Source organism: Artibeus jamaicensis, unplaced genomic scaffold (genome assembly GCF_021234435.1).
Source record: "Artibeus jamaicensis isolate MK-2021 breed Jamaican fruit bat unplaced genomic scaffold, CSHL_Jam_final contig_519, whole genome shotgun sequence".
NCBI classification, from domain to species: domain Eukaryota; kingdom Metazoa; phylum Chordata; class Mammalia; order Chiroptera; family Phyllostomidae; genus Artibeus; species Artibeus jamaicensis.
Genome location: NW_026521871.1, coordinates 23,881,261 through 23,900,884, shown reverse-complemented (window position 1 = coordinate 23,900,884; position 19,624 = coordinate 23,881,261). Strand labels below are relative to the sequence as shown.

General features: G+C 45.4%; 1 protein-coding gene across 6 annotated transcripts in view; it reads right to left on the bottom strand.

Annotated features, from left to right (window-relative positions):
- Positions 1 to 587: 587 nt before the first annotated feature.
- NMNAT3 (nicotinamide nucleotide adenylyltransferase 3) overlaps positions 588 to 19,624 on the bottom strand; it is a 98,325-nt gene continuing 79,288 nt past the window's right edge. For 3 of the 6 annotated variants that reach the window (XM_037139402.2, XM_037139403.2, XM_053669586.1), the window contains exons 3-5: positions 16,639 to 16,822; positions 11,502 to 11,584; positions 588 to 1,795 (exon numbers count right to left, since the gene is read on the bottom strand). In XM_037139402.2, coding sequence (XP_036995297.2) covers positions 1,413 to 1,795; positions 11,502 to 11,584; positions 16,639 to 16,822 — 650 coding nt within the window. In that variant the 3' untranslated portion in view covers positions 588 to 1,412. Of the gene's footprint in view, positions 1,796 to 7,551; positions 8,127 to 11,501; positions 11,585 to 16,638; positions 16,823 to 19,624 lie in introns of those variants that run through there. The other 3 variants (XM_053669587.1, XM_053669588.1, XM_037139406.2) reach the window with 3 other exon arrangements.

The following is a 19,624-nucleotide window of genomic DNA, read 5'->3' as shown; positions in this document are numbered from 1 at the left end:
ACTCCCTTGTATTACCAGGGTCCTCAGGGACCTCTTGAGGGCAGAGGTTGTTCACAGGGGAAGAGGGATGGCCAGCACCTTTAGACGTTGCAGGGGTGGAGGTCTGGGGAACCCCCACAGGAGGGTCCCACTGCGCTGCAAACGCTGGGGTATGTCTGGGGAGATGTTAGGATCCTTTCCACTGACCCTTTGTTTTTCTGCATGACTACATCTAGCAAGGATGAGCTGGGGGAAGGGATGGAGAAGCAATCTGAATGCATTTAGGCATCTGGTCAGCAAGTGTAAAGAGTAAACTCAAACCGAATTAGGTCAATCAAAACCTCTTTCTAATCAGGAGTGAAGGACAAACCCTGAACCTGCACCAGGCTCCGTTCCCATCTTCCAGGGCCTGCACCCAGAGCTGCAGCCCGGGGAACTGTCTGCACGGCGTTGAGAAGCAACCGCTTCCTCCTCTGCTAGGACATGGGAACGCAAACTGTTTAATTCATGCCAGTTTGACTGGAACAGAACAGTGGCAAATTTCACAGAGTAGCTGAAAAGAAGAGAAATAGCTGGTATACTAGGCATTAATAATATAACAAAGGAAGAAAAAAGAGAAACTTTTCATTAGTACTTTTTGATGTCAATTTATGTTTATACTTTGTCAATACTCAAACAGGCGACAATTAAACATTCAGAAAGACCCCCTAACACAGTCGAGGCATCTGTCTCACCTCAATTTTTTAGAAACCTGGAAATCAAGAGTCCTGGCACTTATAGAATAGTTGTGTTACAAATATTTGCTGTATCAGAAATATTGTTTGAGGACCACTACTTAGAAAGATTTTAGTTTAAATTTTATCAATGGCCAGAAAGCAGGCAGATCACGGTTCTTAATGGAAGATTCGATGCAAATTAGCAAAGTGCTGCTTCCAAATTTTTAAGCCTTCAGTATTACTTTGTTTGACACATGGTGTTGACAAAGCCCACTGTTCAGTAATTAGCATCCTGTCAAATCTCTCCAATCAAGACCAGCATGCTGCACCTGGCTCTAGTTAAAAAATGCTTTGTGGGCAATTCTGATCCAACCCCCAGGGGATACTGCCAAGCGCAGAATTGCCTTCCAGGCCCACTTGCCAGTTAGCATTTCCGAAACGAGAAGGCTCTCGCCCAAGGGTTCTGAGAACCTTTGCCTACTGATCTGCCACACCATTTTAACTTCTTCGGTACATGTCCATCCTTGTGATGCAGACACTCGCTCCTCCCTAAAGAGGTACCTCTTCCTGGGACAGAAGATTCTTCAGAAGTGCAATCACTGTTGAAATAAAACAAACAAAAAATGGAAAGGCAAAAAATAAATAAATAAAAGGAACACGATGACCTTGATGGCTTTCTCCTCCGGAGGAGCTCAGTGGGGCAGTGGCTGGCCCTCCCTAGTTTGTCTCTCCTCCATTGTTTCGGGTGCCATTGCCTTTTGAGGGACTGTCCCTGGAATAGAGGTTGTGGTCCTTGATGTAGGCAATGACAGCATCCGGGAGCAGGTACTTCACGCTCCGCCCTTGGCCCAAGGCGCTCCTGACGTAGGTGGCGCTGATTTCGTTCTGCACTGGCTCCCGGACCAGGTGAATGTTGTGCTGGTACCTCCGCAGGATGGGCGAGCCTGAGATGTATGCCTTGGGGTCATGGCCAGCCCGCCCCACACACACCAAGCCGAACTTCTCCACGATTTCCTGGATGTGCTCGTCTTTCCAGAGGTTGGGGGTCTGGAAGGTCTTTAGGACGTCTGCCCCGCAGAGGAACTTCAGTTCAGGTGCAGCTGGAAAAACAAGGGTAGATCCCAGCTAAGTTATAGGAAGGGTCAGGGCCGGAAAAGAGAACATACTCCACTTGGAATTTTCATAAATGTTTTTCTTGGAATGTATTGGGCACTCAATGTCTCCATGTTCATGACTTAAAAAGCGTGAACCTGAAGCCACTTCAGGGACATACGGTTATAAGTAATAATTCAGTCAATAAATCTTTTGTTTTATACTGGTGAAGTGCCCAGCACTGTAATACAAGACGGTTTTTATTTTCAGTGTTACACCACCAGTCTGTGGCCGAGGGGTCCAAAGCAGCTGTGCCGTACCCAGAACCCCACCTTCCGACAGAGGTGCCCTCCTCAGAGCCCGGGGACTGACGAGCTGCGGGCCTCAGGCACGTTTCTGCCCCTCGCACAGTCTGTCTCAGCTCTAACACCTCTACTTGTATAAGTCAGACCTCACCATAAAAGTTCATTATAAAGTATAACCAAAAGGTCTCAGACCCCAGCTGAGACCTTTTCATCTGTTTTCAGTGAAACGAAGCTCTAGAACAACCAATCAATGGGGAGGATCCTGTGGTGTTTGTTCTAACCGAATGGTGATTGTGCTGATAAAAGAATACCTAATATTTATTGGATGCTTACTATGAGCACTATTGATTGTTCTTTTTTTCTTAAGATTTTATTTATTTTTAAGAGAGAGGGGAAGGGAAGGGAAGGGGAAAGCGAGGGGGAGAAACACCAGTGTGTGGTTGCCTCTCCCACGCCCCCTACTGGGGACCTGGCCTGCAACCCGGGCATGTGCCCTGACTGGGAATCAAACCAGTGACCCTTTGGTTTGCAGGCCAGTGCTCAGTCCACTGAGCTACACCAGCCAGGGCGAGAAGCACTATTGAGTATTAGGTACCTTCAGTGTATAATCTCATTGGAGCCTGAGGACAACTTTATATAGTAGGCACTATTGTTGTGTTCATTTTGCAGAGGGAGAAACAGAGGCACAGAGAGACAAGTGACTTGCCTGAGGTCACTCATTTAGGCAGAGTAGATAGGATTCAAAACTGACAGCCAGCCAGCCTCCAGGTGGGGCATTTATAACTGCGCTCTGCTGCCTCCTGCTGGCAGGAACTGTGCATGCATCAGAACTGACAGGGCCTTCCTCCACTTGGAAAGGAAAAATCACGTCCATGGAAGAAGCAACCAGCAGGATCCCTAGTCCTTTGGGAGGTGGATTCTATCTTTAGTAAACAGCAAAGGTTGGGCTGCTACAGAGCTGGCATCTCAGTCACCAGGAAACCTCAGGTGGGAGGAGCTTCAGGGATACCACCTGCTGGGAGAAAACCTGATGTAAACGTTCAGTTTAGGCTCCTCTACTGTGTACCCTTCAAAGGAGTCTGGACATGGACTGGAGAGATAAGTTTTAAGAGGAGCAACTCAACCAGCTGTGGAGTGGAAAACAAGAAACCGAAGTGTCTCCTAGACGTCTGAATTCCCGCCTCAGCTGGGCACGAGCTGCAGAGGGACCGGAGCCAAGGTCTTTCCTTCTTTGGGCCTCGGTTTCCCATCTATGAAGTGGTGGGCAATGGACTCATTTACTCAGCAGATGGAATTACAGGAACGTCCCTTTGAAACACTGAAGCCACATAATACTGAGAGTCACACATCTATTAACGCATGTATTCGGGAACCCTCCATGGTTCAGGGCTAGGATTCTGGAGCCAGGCACCTAAGATGCCAGTCCTGACCGTCATTCAACAGCTGTGTGACCTCGACTTTAAAATGAGGATATAGCAGTACTTATTAAACAGGATTATTTTGGAATCAAATTAACTCATAAGTGTAAAGTACTTAGAACAGTAATTGGAACAGAGTAAGTATGGTGCGTGTTAGCTACCATCCATCCATCCATCCATCCATCCATCCATCCATCCATCCATCCATCCGCCTACTCACCCACCAATTCATTCATCAACACATCCATCAGACACTCATGAGGTACCCCCTGGACTTTTAAAAATCAGTAAAACTGCATTTAAAAATTCAATGACTCACCCTTTTCACTACTTTGGGCTGTCCCATTGCTCCCACATACATGTGGATTTGAACTCTTCTGCACTAGTGAGGTCTTACTCTTAATTTCTTTCTTATTCAACCACTAATATAGCCTAAGACCAGAGTCTGTCCTTTCAAATAGCTGGGTGGTTTTTACATTGTCTTCCTACGGGGGGAGGTTACATGATGTGCGTTTAATTCCAGGGTCTCCTGAGGCCTGGGGCAAACAACCCCTGTTCTCAAAGGTCAGATAGTTGTGGGGACAATTTCCACAGGTCAGCTTCAATACTAGATACTGCTTGACTCATTAACAATGATAGTAAGGGATGGGGTCCGCTCTGTGCCCTTGCCTGCAGGGAATAAATGCACATACCTTCCCTGTTCAAGCCAAAGGCAGGTCTTTCTGCAACAGGCGCCTCGGACTCCAGCTCTGGGCAGTCCTGTCCCCGGGCCTCAAAGAAGTACTCCCATCTCCCTTTCAAATCCATGCCCCTCGTGGCCACAGCATCTTCAGATCGAGTGGCTCCGACCATGCAAGTCCCAAGTCTGTAAGTCTGAGGTGTTGAATGAAGGCGGACAATTTGATTCATCTGAGCAGTGACACAGCGGCATAAACAGGATGTCCACTGGCACTTTCAGGCAGTGTGATCTCTGAGTAGCCACAGGCTTTGAAAAGCAGATGAAGCAGAGATTTAGATGGAATGTGAGGCAAGTGCCACCGGAACCTTTTTCTCTGAGTGTCCAGTTGCCCTAACTCTGTGACATTAAAGAGCACCCACCTTGTGGTCGGTGAGCTCTGGGTTTGAATTTCAGATCTGCCGGGACTCCAGAATGCAGTGGATAAGCCTGCTTCCTCAGCTGTAGAGTGGGGATGATAGACAAAACCTCCTGTGGAAGTTGCGGAAATTGAGGGACCGAATGCTATGTGAACTCCCTGCCTAGCGCAGAGTGTGCACATGGCCACGTGGGCCACACAGACACACACAGGAGTGCGGGACTTTTGGGTCTGCACAGGAGGACACCAAAGATGAAGCCAGGTATTGGCATCTGCACAGAAGTAGCCAAATTCACCAGACAAGCCAGTGTGAAATGGAACCAGATGAGGTACCTGCTGGGGCTGTATAGAAAGGGGGTCCACTGAGGGTCATTGAGTTGGGCTCAGCCCCATTGGCCAAAGGCAGGGACTGCCTTCACAAAAGAAAAGACCTGGTAGGGCTGTTAAAGGACCAAGGCATCATCCATTCCAGTGTCACATCCAAGTCACCCCAAATGCAGCAAGCAACCCACATGACACTGGTGAGGCCAAGGAGGACTACAAATCACAGGAGCAATGGGCAAAGCAGGGCTCTGGCAGCCAGAAAATGCTGAGCTCAGCCTGGAATCTGTAATCCCAGGGTAGAACAACACACAATAAAATACTCAACACACCATGTGGTCCATTAGAAATATATCACTAGTAACATGCAAGCCATTTCATCAAAAGCTAAGCTTCTGCTGAGAAAAACTGCACCTTCCTTTTTTATCTTTATTTTTATTTTGCCTTTACAATTTTTTTGTTGTTTTTCAAGTACAGTTGTCTCTATTATCCCACCACCACTTTCCCCCACCCCACCCCCAGTCTTTCCCCCCTTTGGCTTTGTCTATGGGTCCTTTATACATGCTCCTTGAGGACCCTTTCCCTTCCTTCCCCTGTTATCCTTCTCCCCTCTCTCCTCTGCTTACTGTCAATTTATTCTTTATTTCAGTATCTCTGGTTGTATTTTGCTTGCTTGTTTATTTTGTTGATTAGGTTCTACTTATAGGTGAGATCATATGGTATTTGTCTTTCACTGCCTGGCTTACTTCACTCAGCACAATGCTCTCCAGTTCCATTCATGCTTTTTCGAAAGGTAGGAGCTCCTTCTTTCCTTCTGCTGTGTAGAATTCCTTGTGAAAATGTACCACAGTTTTTTTATTCATTCATTTACTGATGGGCACTTGGGTTGCTTCTACTATCTGCCTATTGACATTGACATTGTGCTGCTATGAACATTGGGGTGCATAGGTTCTTTTGAATTAGTGTTTTAGGATTCTTAGGGTATCGTCCCAGCAATGGAATCACTGGGTCAAAGGGCAGTTCCATTTTTAATATTTTGAGGAAATTCCATACTGTTTTCTACAATGGTTGCACCAGTCTGCATTCCCACCAGTAATGAACTAGGGTTCCTTTTTTCCCACAACCTCACCAGCACTTATTGTTTGCTTTATTTATGATGGCCATTCTGACAGGTGTGAAGTGGTATCTCATTGTGGTTTTAATTTGCATTTCTCTGATGGCTAGTGATGCTGAGCATCCTTTCAGATGTCTCTGGTTCCTCTGTACGTCCTCCGTGGAGAAGTGTCTGTTCAGGTCCTTTGCCCATTTTTTTTTTCACCGCCGACAACCGATGTTGGCCACCCACCCTTCCCTGCACACCAGCCAGGCCCTCCTATTTTTTAATCGGATTGTTTGTCTTCCTGGAGTGGACTTGTGTGAGTTCTTTATATATTTTGGAGATCAAACCCTTGTCCAAGATATAATTGGAAAATGTTTTCCCATACAGTTGGTTCCCTTTTCATTTTGCTTATGTTTTCTTTAGCTGTGCAGAAGCTTTTTATTTTGATGAAGTCCCACTTGTTTATTCTTTCCTTTATGTCCCTTGTTGCTCTAGGGGACATACCAGTGAAAACACTGCTGCATGGAATATCCGAGATTCTAGGACTTTTATGGTATCGCGACTTATATTTAAATCTTTTATCCATCTTGAGTTTATTTTTGTGTATGGTGTAAGTTGGTGGTCATTTCATTTTTTGTATGTAGCTGTGCAGATTACCCAACACCATTTGTTGAAGAGGCTATTTTCACTCCATTTTATGCTTCTGCCAACTTTGTCCAATATTAATTGACTGTAGAGACTTGGGTTTATCTCTGGGCTCTCTGTTCTGTTCCATTGATCTATGTGTCTGTTCTTATGCCAGTACCAGACTGTTTTGATTATAGTGGCCCTGTAATATAATTTGATATCAGGTATTGTGATCCCTCCTACTTTGTTCTTCTCCCAAAATTGCTGTGGCTATGCAGGATCATTTATAGTTCCACATAAATTTTTGAAATGTTTTTTCTATCTCTGTAAAATATGTCACTGGTATTTTAATATAGATTGTGTTGAATCTATATATTGTTTTGGGTTGTATGGACATTTTGATGATGCTAATTCTTCCAATCCATGAACACAGTTCACCTTCCTTTTTTAAATTGCTCTAGTATTTTTTTCTGATTACAAACATAAGATCTGTGTCAGTTATAGAACATATAGAAAATACATGTTAAAATAAGAAACAACAATAACAGTCATTCTGCTTTCCACAAACCATGAATATTTGGTCTTATTTTAAAATATTTACATTTTACCCTGGCTGGCGTAGCTCAGTGGATTGAGCGTGGGCCTGTGAACCCAATGCTCACGGTTCGATTCCTGGTCAGGGACGAGCCTGGGTTGCAGGCCAGTTCCCAGCAGGGGACCCATGAGAGGCAACCATACATTGATATTTCTTTCTCTCTCTCTTTCCCTTCCCCTCTAAAGATAAATAAATGAAATTTTTAAAAAATTATTTTAAAAATATTTACATTTTAAAAATATACTTGAGATTATATATACAGAATTGTATCTTGGTGCTTTTCCACTTACCTCATAAGCATTTCTGTATAACACGAAAACCTTTTGTATACCTGCTTTATCCCACGTACACAGTGTACACAGTATGATTTACTTACACATCCCCATATATTTCAACACTGAGGTTGCTTTTATTTTCTGCCATTATAAAAACTGCTGTGATAAACATCTTTCTGCATAAATCTTTGTCCCGATTTCTAATTCTTTCCACAGCCAGATTCCTGGGAGAGAACTATATCAAGCAAGGGATGTGGACATTTTTAAAGCCTCTGATAAATTTTGGTAAACTGAAAAGCCCACCTTTCATGCAATGTAAACTTTTTAACAGTTACTTTAGATGAGAACAAGAGGAGTAGGATTTAGGGTTTGAAAAGAGAAAGGGGCCCAGCAGAGGAGGCTGGGAGCCCCTAGAGAAACAAACCCAGGAAGAGTGAGCTGTGATCTATGGCAGAAGGAGCCAGAGTCCATCTCAGTGAAGGCAGCGGGGACTGGTTTCATTCGGAAGCTGTGTTCCCAGCTGGGCTTCGCAGGTCAGACAAGATGGGGAGCAGGAGGAGGTGCAGGCCAGGCAAAGAGCCAGGTGACAAGGATTCTGGAGGCCTCTGCAGAGACGTGAAGTGTGAGAAGATGGGAGCCTTGGAGCAGCAGGGCAGCGTGCCTCCCACAGCACTGGGGGCTCCAGCACCTCTATTGTTACCTGCCTTTGTGTCTTGCTCAGCTGCCCTCCTGCCCAGAAATGCCCCCAATCCCAGATGACCTACTGATCCTTGGGGTCTCGGGGCAGGTGTCTTCTCCTCCAGGCAGTATTCCTAATCCATGCCTGGCCCACTACCACTTAGGTCAGGGGTCCAGAGCCTGGTCCAGGGAGGTGCTCAGTGAGCATCTCCAGAACCCTATTAGGAGGAACTGCCAAGCCTGAGAATTAACACTGCACTGTGCTCCTGACTGGGGGGGCAGGGGGCGGAGCCCACATTGCCAGGAGGAAAGGCAGAGACCAGAGGAATATAATACACGTCGTGTAAGCTGATTATACAGGAGACTCTAACTCCTTCTTTCTTAGATTCCTTCTCCAGTGCACAGTTCCCCAGAACTGCACAGCACGTCCCTAGAATGCCTATGAAACATACAGATTCCCAGGTACCATTCCCACTCAGGAGGTCTGTCTGGGGGATGGCCTGGGACTTAGTGTTTTCAACAAGCCTCACGGGTAAGTCTGCTGTGAGTGACCAGCTTTGGGGACCGCTGCATGAAACCTTTAGGGCCTGGTGGCATTTTTGAGTCCTTTTTGAAGTATGTTTCCCAATCTGTGTTCTGGGAAGCACTCGTTCTGAGAAGCACCGATACGCATTAGAAGAGTTCCATGGCTAAAACATGGCGATAAGACTTCCGCCAAGATGGAGGTATAGGTGGATGTGCCGTGCCTTCTCACACAACCAAGTTTAGGGACAACTAAATATTAGCACCAGAAAACACAACCAGAACACGGAAAATTGAACTTTTCGGAAGTCCGTTAACAACAAATTCTTCAGCCCGACCGGTAAGGGGCGAAACCGGCGGCTGGTGAGGGGTTGCACAGGAGGACTGGGTCGGACCCGGGCGCGGAATCCAGACGCTTGAATCCAGACGCACGGGTTCCAAACGCAGGATTGGACCTAGTGAGCGACCGAGCAACCCAGCGGGTGAGCGACTGCAGAGGAGACAGTGGGGAGGCGGTGCTGCGTGTTGACTGCGATTGCCTAATTGCGCGCCAGCGGACAGGCGAGGGAGTGGGCGGTTGGATCGGCCGCGGCATAGAGGGCGCCGCCATTTCCCCGCTCTGACCACGCCCCCACATACAGCGTCACAACCCAGCCACCTGGGAGTCCAAGGCTCTGCTTCTCACATTTAAAAGGCCAGAATAGACCAAAAATGTCGCAGGAAGACCTCAAAGCCCCAGAGATAAATCTAAGCGACGAAGAAATAGCAAAACTCTCAGACGCACAGTTTAAAACACTGGTCATCAGGATCCTCACAGATCTGGTTGATTATAGCCACAAATTAGAGAAACATATGAAGGCTAAACTAATGGAAATGAATGGAATTCCACAGGAAACCCATAGCGATGAAAAGGAAACTGGGACTCAAATCAATGGAGTGGACCAGAAGAAAGCAAATAATGGCCAAACAGAAAAGAGTCAAGGAGCAAGAATTCAAAGAAATGAGGAGTCTTAGGAACCTCCAGGACATCTTTAAACGCTCCAATATCCGAATTATAGGGGTACCAGAAGGGGGAAAGACACAGCCACCAGTGGAAAACTTATTTGAACAAATAATAAAAGAAAAATTCCCCAATCTGGCAAAGGAAATAGACTTCCAAGAAATCCAAGAAGCTCAGAGAGTACCAAAAAGTTGGACTCAAGAAGAAACACACCAAGGCACATCATAATTACATTAGCCAAAATTAAAATGAAGGAGAGAATCCTAGAAGCAGCAAGAGCTAAGGGGACAATCACCTACAAAGGAGTCCCCATCAGACTGTCAGCAGATTTCTCAAAAGAGACCTTACAGGCAAGAAGGGGCTGGAAAGAAATATTCCAAGTCATGAAATCTAAAGACCTACAACCAAGATTGCTCTATCCAGCAAAACTTTCATTTAGAATGGAAGGACAGATAAGGTGCTTCTCAGATAAGATCAAATTCAAGGAGTTCATCATCACCAAGCCCTTATTATATGAAATGTTAAAGGGACTTATCTAAGAAAAAGAAGTTAAAGAAACATGAACAGTGAAAGAACAACAAGCTCACAGTTATTAACAACTACACCTAAAACGAAAGCAAACTAAAAGGACAGCTAGATCAGGAGTGGAAACATAGAAATGAAGATCTCAAGGAGGGGTTAGCAACAGGGGGAGTGGGAGGAGGAGATGGGGGGAGAAGGTACAGAAAATAAGTAGCATAGACAGTAGATAGAAAATAGATGGGGGGGCAAGAATAGCATGGGAAATATAGAACCTAAAGGACTTGAGACACATGGACATAAACTAAAGGGGGGTAATGGTGGGGATGGGGGGGCAGGGTGGAGGGGAATGAAGGGGGGAATAGAACAACTGTAACAGCATAATCAATTAAAAAAAAAAAAGAAACAAGAAAAAAAAAACATGGCGATAATAGTTTCTATTTCCCTTCCCCGTAGAGCCACAACGCACATGAACATCACCGGGGTTCGGAAAAGTCCTGCAGTGAAGAAACCAGGTTAGGTTTGCTCAGCCATGACAATCCCGAACTCCTGTGATCTGGGAACAGTGTCTCGCCAACCAGCGTTGGGAGAGCCGCTGATGGGGCTGCTGGAGCTGCAGCCCAGCCCAGTGGGGCTGGTAATTAATTCCCTCGGGTTCCTGCCCTCCCATCATCTGGAGCTTCTGTCTGTTTGCGGGAGGGAGCCGTGCATTTGACCCCCTGGTACCACAGCTGCCACTGGAGAAAGATGCTACTTTGAAATGAGAGCTGACAAGGTTCCATCCCACTCTGGGAGCTGACAACAGGGTTACAAATTCAAAGAATAATCCAAATCAGCTAAAAAGGAATTTGTCTCCTGAGTAAATCACTGAGTTAGCACTGCTGTAAGTATTAGTTTCTCAGTTTAAGGCACATTTTGTACTCAAAAAGAAAAAAAAACACCATAAAGAAAAAGAACAAAAAACATGACAAAAAGGCTCAGTCTTTTTAAAAGCCCGGCATCACTCACCCATTTATCCCCGTGTCGCCCTGACTGTAATCCATGTCACAAGTGCAAGTCACAAGGGTAAGTAAACCTCTTTGGGGCGCAAAATCCCAAATAGCATAACGATTTACAAGGGGTAATGGCAGATTGTTCAATTTGACCTTTCAGCCTGGGAAGTGTCACCCCAACCAGGTGGGCCTCAAAATGCTGATCTATGCCCAGAGGGCTGTGACTCCCACCGGCTCTCCCTCCCACAGACAAGGGAGCCAGCACCCACCTGCAGGCGCCGGAGAGACAGCTTTGCCTTGGTCCGGCCCTTCCTCCGGGGGCAGAGATCTGAGCAGTTGGTGGTGATGATGCCTGTGTCGTAAAGACAGGGCTCAGCCTGTGTTTTATTTAGGTAGCACATTCCCCAAATACTTGCTGAGAGCCTACTATGTGCTGGGCCCCATGTCAGTTGCTAGATAGAAAGCCGATGTTGTGGGTCCTTCCAGAATGCCCTGTCCGAGAGAGTTCACTACCCTGTGAGCCCTGTGTGAGAGGGGAGAAATTAGCATAATTCTACTCTCTTCACATTTTCTTTCAATATCTCACTTTAAAAAAAAAAGAGTCGAGTAGGGATTAAGGACATGGGCTACTAGAATGAGAACTGAGTTCAAAATACAAAGTTTCATTTGTAAAGCCGGGACAGTAAGACTCACTTTTCAGACTTCTGTGGAGATAAACGAGCTACTACACAGTAGGCACTGGCCCACAGCAGGCTCCCGAAAGAGATGCTCGCTCTCATTGTAAGTTAGTATCGTAGAACTGGAGAGCATGATGGCTGAGTCTCTGTGTGCACAGCCCAGCATCTGCCCAAGGGGCAGTAATGGCAGCGCCTGCCTCCAATGGACAGTTATGAAGATTAAAGGAGAGGTACACGCAAAATGCACCAAACAGTGTGTGCACGGAGCAATCTTGTTACATGTTAGCATTTCGAATATGATTAGACTCACGCCAATTTGGCATGAGTGGCTCTTTTAGCACTCTGTCTTCTGTGAAGCAAGAGATCGCTGTGTCTGCTTCTTTTTTCTTAATCAAACACAGGTAATCACTGTGTCATATTGATTTGATGCTCCATCTTCTACCTACTGTGTTATGCATTAACTAAAGCTGTATCTGGGAGGGAGCAGTGCCTGGTGGTGAAAGCATGTGCTTTTGCAGCCAGAGAAGGTGGGTTCAAGTTTAGGTTCTCCTGCATGTGTGATCCTGCATGGGTCCAGAACACTCTCACTTACCTAGTCTCTTAATAATTTGTGAAAGTTAATGCTGGCCTCATCCTGAGTATCTCAAGATCATGAAGGAGGGAGTGCTCCACCCTGCCAAATACTGGGGAAAAGGCTCAGAGCTGATTATTACTGAGGGAAGGCTCAGTGTAAGGGTGAAGTTCTATGGTTAGACTGACTGGGCTGGAACTCTGGTTCCAGCTTGTAGCTGTGCAATCTTGGTGAGTTCCTCCTGCAACCTGTCTCCAGTGTCCTCATCTGTAGGGTGGGGGATGACAGTACTCACACAGAGAGCAGTTGTGAGGATTAACCAAAGAGCTTAACACTTGCTCACACACAGAAAATGCCCAATAAATGTTAGCTGTTACTATTAGTATTGCTGTCAGTCTATCTTGCCCACCAGATTGTGAGCAGGGAGCTCATTTAATTCATCCTTATAGTCTTAGTACCCAAGAACTGCTTACCTAGCATTGGATGAATTCAGGAATGATGGAAGGAGTAGATAAATAAACACATTTAATTCTGGTCCAAAGTCCTTCCTGATGATCGCAGAGACTCAGCTGAGTTTCCTTAAGGCCTAGCTGTGTTTCCATATTGTCGTTCTGCTTTGGTTTTGCTAAGGTTCCTCTCTGAGGTTTCGCTCCTGGGTTAGTGTGAAATCTAACCCAGGAGGGTTAGACTGATCCCTCCTGAAGGAGGCTGGAGTTTCACTTCTGTTTTCTGATTGTAGGAGTTTGAGTACGTTACTGACCCTTCCAGCTCCATTTCCTAATCTGCAAAATGGGGCTAAACCCACCTATTTCTCAGAGTTGCTGAGCTGGTTAGACATTATATGTCTATGTGAAAACACCTGGTACACATAGTAGGTGATCAATAAAAGTTGGTGATTATCATTTCGTCTTACTTACCTTGAAGTTCAAGTTAACCCTACTTCGAATAATTAGCTAGATCTCTGAACTCTGGGGTGCAAATGATTACTTTTCGTGCCGAATGCCTTTTCCTCATAGACCTCCACTCTACCTCCGTGGGAAGTGTTCATCCCTTCCTCTTGTTGCCTACCTGAGTGGTACCCTGGCGTGCCTGGCCCTGGGCCCGAGGACTGACCGTGGGTGACCCTGGCAACATGTTCTCTGTGTCCTGAGTAGCCCCGCTGGTCTCCAGGGACACCCGATCAAAGGGCTGCAGGGGCAGGAGCAGTCAGCCATGGGCTGTGCCCACCAGTCGGTCCCTGTGCTGAGCATGGCTCAACACGGCTTCAGAGCCCAATGGACTGGGGCTCCACCACTTGCTTATTTGTTGTGTGACTGTGACAACTTGGCTTCCCTAAACCTCAGTTTCTTCACCTGTAAAATGAGGACAACGTAAGATTGTGTCCACAAAGGGGCACATGAGAGGACGATGACAGCCCACAGTGGGGGTGTATGTGCAAGGCTCTCCCCCCACAACATGGGGAAAAGGAAATGAGTTATCAAATGCCCGAAAGGCATGACAGCTGGCCCGCATTTAAAAACTAGAGTAAAAATAAGCAACCTGATAAGGAGAAAAAGAATCCTCAATAAGCCCCACAGTGAGTTCACTTTTTAGTGATATTTGTCACGTTATGGCGATGGAAATTCACTGTTGACTCCAACAAGAAGGCACTAAGTTGAACAAAGGGTGGAGTGGATGTACCAAACTTCTAAAATCACCCAGCTTTGCAACTTTAACCAGATCTGCAATCTTAAAAAAAAAGTGCTTCTGGTAGTTTTAGAAAAACATTAATAATCAAATCCAATTTTCTGATGCACTTGGAGATGAAGCTCTCCAAATATTGAAAAAATATCTGACAGTCAGCTGTCTCATAAAATGGTGCTGACAATCTGTATCGGTGGGTTCTCGACCTTGGCTAAACAACATAAATCATTTTGGGACTTTAAAAAAATCGCCCATGCCTATACCCCAACCCAAGCATATCATAACCTTGAGGTGGGGTGCTGACCACTTTTTTAAAAAGCTTCCCAGGAAAACGATAATCTTGGGGTGGGGTGAACATTTCTTTTAAAAAGGCTTCCCAGGTGATTCCTGCAGCTGGAGTTCAGACCATCTCGGTACTAATGAAAACCCTGATTCACATACAAGTTGCCAAGGCAACTGAGGCTGTGGCCTCAGTTCTGGCCACACGTTAAAATCACCAGGGGGCTCTTAAAAATCTGATGCTCCACCCAGACCAATGCCATCCCAGCCTCTGGGGTAAGACTCAGAGGCTGACACTTTATTTATTTTTAGAGAGAGAGGGAGGGAGAAAGAGAGGGAGAGAAATATTGATGTTAAGGAGAAACATTGATTGGTTACTGGGGACCGAACCTGCAACCTAGGCATGTGCCCTGACCAGGAATTGAACTGGAGACCTTTCGTTTTGTGGGATGTCAACCAACCAATTGAGCCACACCAGTCAGGGCAGCACTGACACTTCTGGAAGCTCCCTAGGTGATTCAATGTGCAACCAGGGCTGAGAAGCACTGGACTAAAGGATATAGTAAAAAAACCACATGTTCAGTAGAATTTTAGCTCACACCTGCATTTTGCAACAGAAACTCTAGTAATATGATGTAGCACTGTGGTTAGTTCCTACTTATCCAAAAATGGCTTCTCTGCTTTGAGGATAAATTATAGGCCAGTGTTAGGAATGTAAAGAATGCAGCTCACATTTTTAAGCACCTACCAGAAACCAGACGTTTTCCCCTACACTATCTAATTCACACTGTACCCAGTGAAGTAGATGGTGTCATCCCTGTATTATGAGGTGAGGAATTGAGGCTCAGAGAGGCTAACTCACTTACATCCAGTCACTTAGCTAGTAAATTGGGCTCCAAAATCTGGGCTCTCGGCCACACTCCACAGGGCCGAGGACAGCATCTGTTTCTGCTTACATACTCAAACTAAATGATTTGTTAGGTTGTCTATTGTTTTGTTTCTGTTCCTCCGTTAGCCAGATAATGAGGGCTGACTATATGGCTTATTCTGGAAAAATGGTCTAGGTGTAAATTTATTCCTTCTGTTACAAAAAAAAAGAGCACATGTCCTAACAATTATTTCATATTTATTCTCCCTTTAACTTGGCAGTGGGTTCTGAAGTAGCGCTGTAACTGCTGCATGCTTTTAGCTGGCTCTTTCCCCGCTGAAAGGTAAATACTAAGAACCAGGGTAAGTAACTAAATATTTACCTATACTCAAAAGGTAAACATTTTTCTCCCAAGTGACTTTGAAGATAAGTAAAAAAATGAAAACCTAAACAGATTACAAACAGAGCTGCTAATTATTTGACCTTGTCCCTTGTGTTTCCTAATCTGACAAGGCTTATGCTTCCCAATAGGTAGACACAGCCCACAGTTTGCAGTGCCTTCCAGCAGAGCTGGCTGCCCCTAGGGCGGGGCAGGCCCACTCAGAGCCCCCTGTGGCAGCCCGGACAGGCAGGGCTTCCGCTTCTCTAGCCAACTCCCTTCCGTTCCCCAAACACTCGTCAGTGACCCATCACCCGAACACACAGGACTAGCCAGGGCTTTTAAACAGCAAATTACTTATGCCGAATACTAACAGCAATTCCAAGAGAAAAAATAAAGCACAATTATTTCTAGATTCACAGTTTTTCCCCACATATTTTAAAGTCTAGATTTGTAGAAGCCAGGTTTTGTATAATTAGAGATGGCCTGTTATGTATACACTGTTTTCAACCTACTCAAGGAAGACAATAATAAAAGGTCCCATTTACTGGATATTTTTTATGTGGTTCTGGGTCAGAAAAGTTATTCACATCTTTGAAATCTGAGTTTAGGAATTATTGTCCCCATTTTGCAAGTGGGAAATGTGTCTCAGAGAAGTTAGGTCAGATGTCTAAAGCCACACAGCTACTAAGCGGTGGCACTGGAGCCAGACGGTGCAGCCCGCTCAGACAAGACTGGGCGTTTCTAGAAGCCCACGCCAAAGGGCAGTGGTTTGTGATTTTTTTTTCATTCCAGACCTGAGGGCATGCGTCCGCTGGTCTCTGTTCCTCTAGGGTGAAGTGCTTCTTGGCTTTTGGCTCAAGGCCTAGCTGAAGCCCCACTCACCACGCCATTGCCACCTTCCACCCCGTGGGCCCTGGTCATCCCACGAATGCACGCCCACTGTTACCTCAGCACCTTCACCGTCTCCGTCCACTGCGCCTGCTCACTCTCCCAGGGGTCCACCCGAATCCAGTCCGACATCTGCAGGGCCAGCCGGACCATGGCCACTCGGTGGTGGGCAGCTGCAAGGTCTTTCTTCTTGTAGTTGTCGTTGACAGGAGAGATGATCCCCCCGATCACCTGGTACATTCCTAAGCGAAGGAGCACAGTGGTGTTGCACTTACAAACGCTCGCCACCTGGCAGCATGAATTCAGGCAGGCGCTAAAAACCCTTGCGTCTCATCCTGGCATTCTCTCCTGAGGGGCCAGCTCCCTTAGACGAGGGGGAAGGCCACCTCAGGGACCAGGCTCTTCTCCAGAGTCTTCTCCAACCAGAGTAACCCCTCCTGAGAGGAAGGTTGTGAGGGTGGAGCCAGACGAGGCTCCCAGACAGCCATGTGGACAGTTCGGGTCAGAGTATGTAGCAGGAACACCATGACTTCCCCTGTCTGGGATTTAACAAAGGCACCATCACTCTCTAATCAAGAATGGGATGATAGTTACATATAGCTTCTCAGCCCAAACAGGAAACTTTGTGGATCAGAGATGATGGGTGGGCACTTCACTGAACCCAGGCAGGTAGGAGATGGGAGGTAGGCTGAATGCGCAGGCCCCACACTGGCTTTGGGGGAATGTGCTGTAAGGGAATGGGAAGGCCTAGTGTGGAAAAGATGGGGGCTGGGCTGATTAGTGAGGCTCTATGGCTCAGGGTCTGGAGAACGGGGAGTTTTAAGTTTAGAGCTACAGCGACACCGTAGGAGCCACTGAGAACCCCCACGGAACAGCTATGAATGGGCTCTAAGCCCTTGGGTAGGAGTTCACAGGACACCTTAGGCAAATTATCAAATTTTTGGGAAAAATGAAATAGCCATTTGAACTTCAGTTTTCTTATCTGTAAAATGCATTAAGACCTGCTTGGCAGGACCTTGTGGTAAGGATGAAATTAGATAAGGTTTATGTAGTGGGAAAATATTTTGATTTAGTAAATGTGTATATATTTAAAAAACTGTATTAGAAAATACAACATGCAAACAAAGGAGCGTAAGACACCCACGATTCGGCACAGAGGTATAAGGTACGCCCTGCTCTAACCACCACGTGGGTTAAGACATGGAACACTGCGGGTGCACCGAAGTCCCCATCACAGCCCCACTCCAATGGAAGTTCATCACCGTTCTTTCATAAATTAATTCTCTTGTTTTCCTTTACAGTGTTACCTTTATTACTAATGCAATATAATAAGTAAACTTCATGTACTGATGCAGCCTTAAAAAACAGATTCATGTTGCCTTCTTCTGAAAGTTTCATAAATGGAACCATACTGAATGTATTTTTCTGCTATGCCTTTTTCACTTTATATGAGTAAAATTCACGCAGTACAACCAGTTTTATTGCTGCATAACATTCCACTGCCTGATCATATGACCAGATAACGGATACATTTTACTGTTGATGGACTCAACTGGATTCTGACTTCAGACAAACACAAACAAGGCTGTTATAAAATTCTTGCACGAGTCCCCCTGTGCACACAGGCTCGCGTTGCTTAGGATACGTACAGAGGAATGGAACTGCCAAGTCAGAGGGGAGGTGTGTTTGCAGCTCTACTAGCGGATGCTGAGCAGCTCTCTAATGTGGCTGTCGCCGCTCATCCTCCAACCAGCGGTGTACGAGAGCTTCATTTGCCCCACACCATGTCATGTGGGGTTATTGTCGGGATTTTCCCAGTTTGCAGATGTGCAGTTATTGTTCACTGTGATGTCAATGTTCATTTTCCTGCTTCCAAGCGAGACTGAGCCTTTGATCATATATGTTATTAAGCATGCAAGCTTAGTTATTTTGTGAAGTGCCTGTTCCAATCTTTTGCCCCTATTTTGGGTTGTCTGCCTTTCAATTATTTATTTGTAGAGTTCTTAATATATTTCAAATACTAGCCTTTTGTTGGCTGGTTATATGTCATAAATATCCTTTTATTTCATGACTCATCTTATTTTTCTTCTTACAGAATCTTTTCAAAAACTAAAGGTCTTAATGTTAATGTAGTTGTAGTGTTCGTTTTTTTCCTTTACAATGAGTACATTTTGTACAAAGGCATTTTCCTATGTTATCTCATAAAAGGTTTATAGTTTTGTTTTTCACATTTGGAACTTTGTGCATGACACTATTACGTTACGTGAACACTATTACGTTACTTTCCATTTGTACAGTCGATTATTCCAGCAGCATCTACAAAACAGACCTCACCGCCCCACTGTGCATTGCCACGGGGGATGCCACCGAGTGTCCGTCTGTGCACAGGCCTGTCCCCCTGCTCTCTGTTCCCATCTGTGGCTCTGAGTACCATCCTCAGGCCATGAAACACTGTTTCCCTTAATGCAGCTTTACTGTGTGTACATCCCGGTGCCTGACAAATTCTCCTACCTTGTTCTTCGAGAGTGTCTGGGCAATTTTTGACTTTCTCTGTTTTCCATATAAATTTTAGAAAGAGCTGGTCAAGTTCCAGAAAGTTAAAGCCCCCACCCCAACCCAAAAACCTGCTGAAATACTGATAAGAATCGAATTGAATTCATAATTCAGTTTAGGGAGAACTGACATGTTTACACTATGGAGTCTCCCAATCCATGAGCATGGTACATCTTCCCATTTCTTTAGGTCTTAAATGTCTCTAAAGGTTTACAATTTTTCATGTAGAGCACTTGCACATCTTTGTAAGATGTATTTGTGGGTACTTAATTTTTTTGATGCCACCATAAATGTCATTTTTTAAAAATACATTTTTTCTTTGTTGCTGATATGTAGAATTATTCTTGGACTTACTATATTGTATCCAGTAACCTTGCTAAACTCTTACAGATTCTAATCATTTATCTGCAGTCTTTTGGATCCTCTATGTCCAAATACTACCATCTGAAAATACAGAGCATTTTGCTGATTCACTTCCAATCTGTACACCT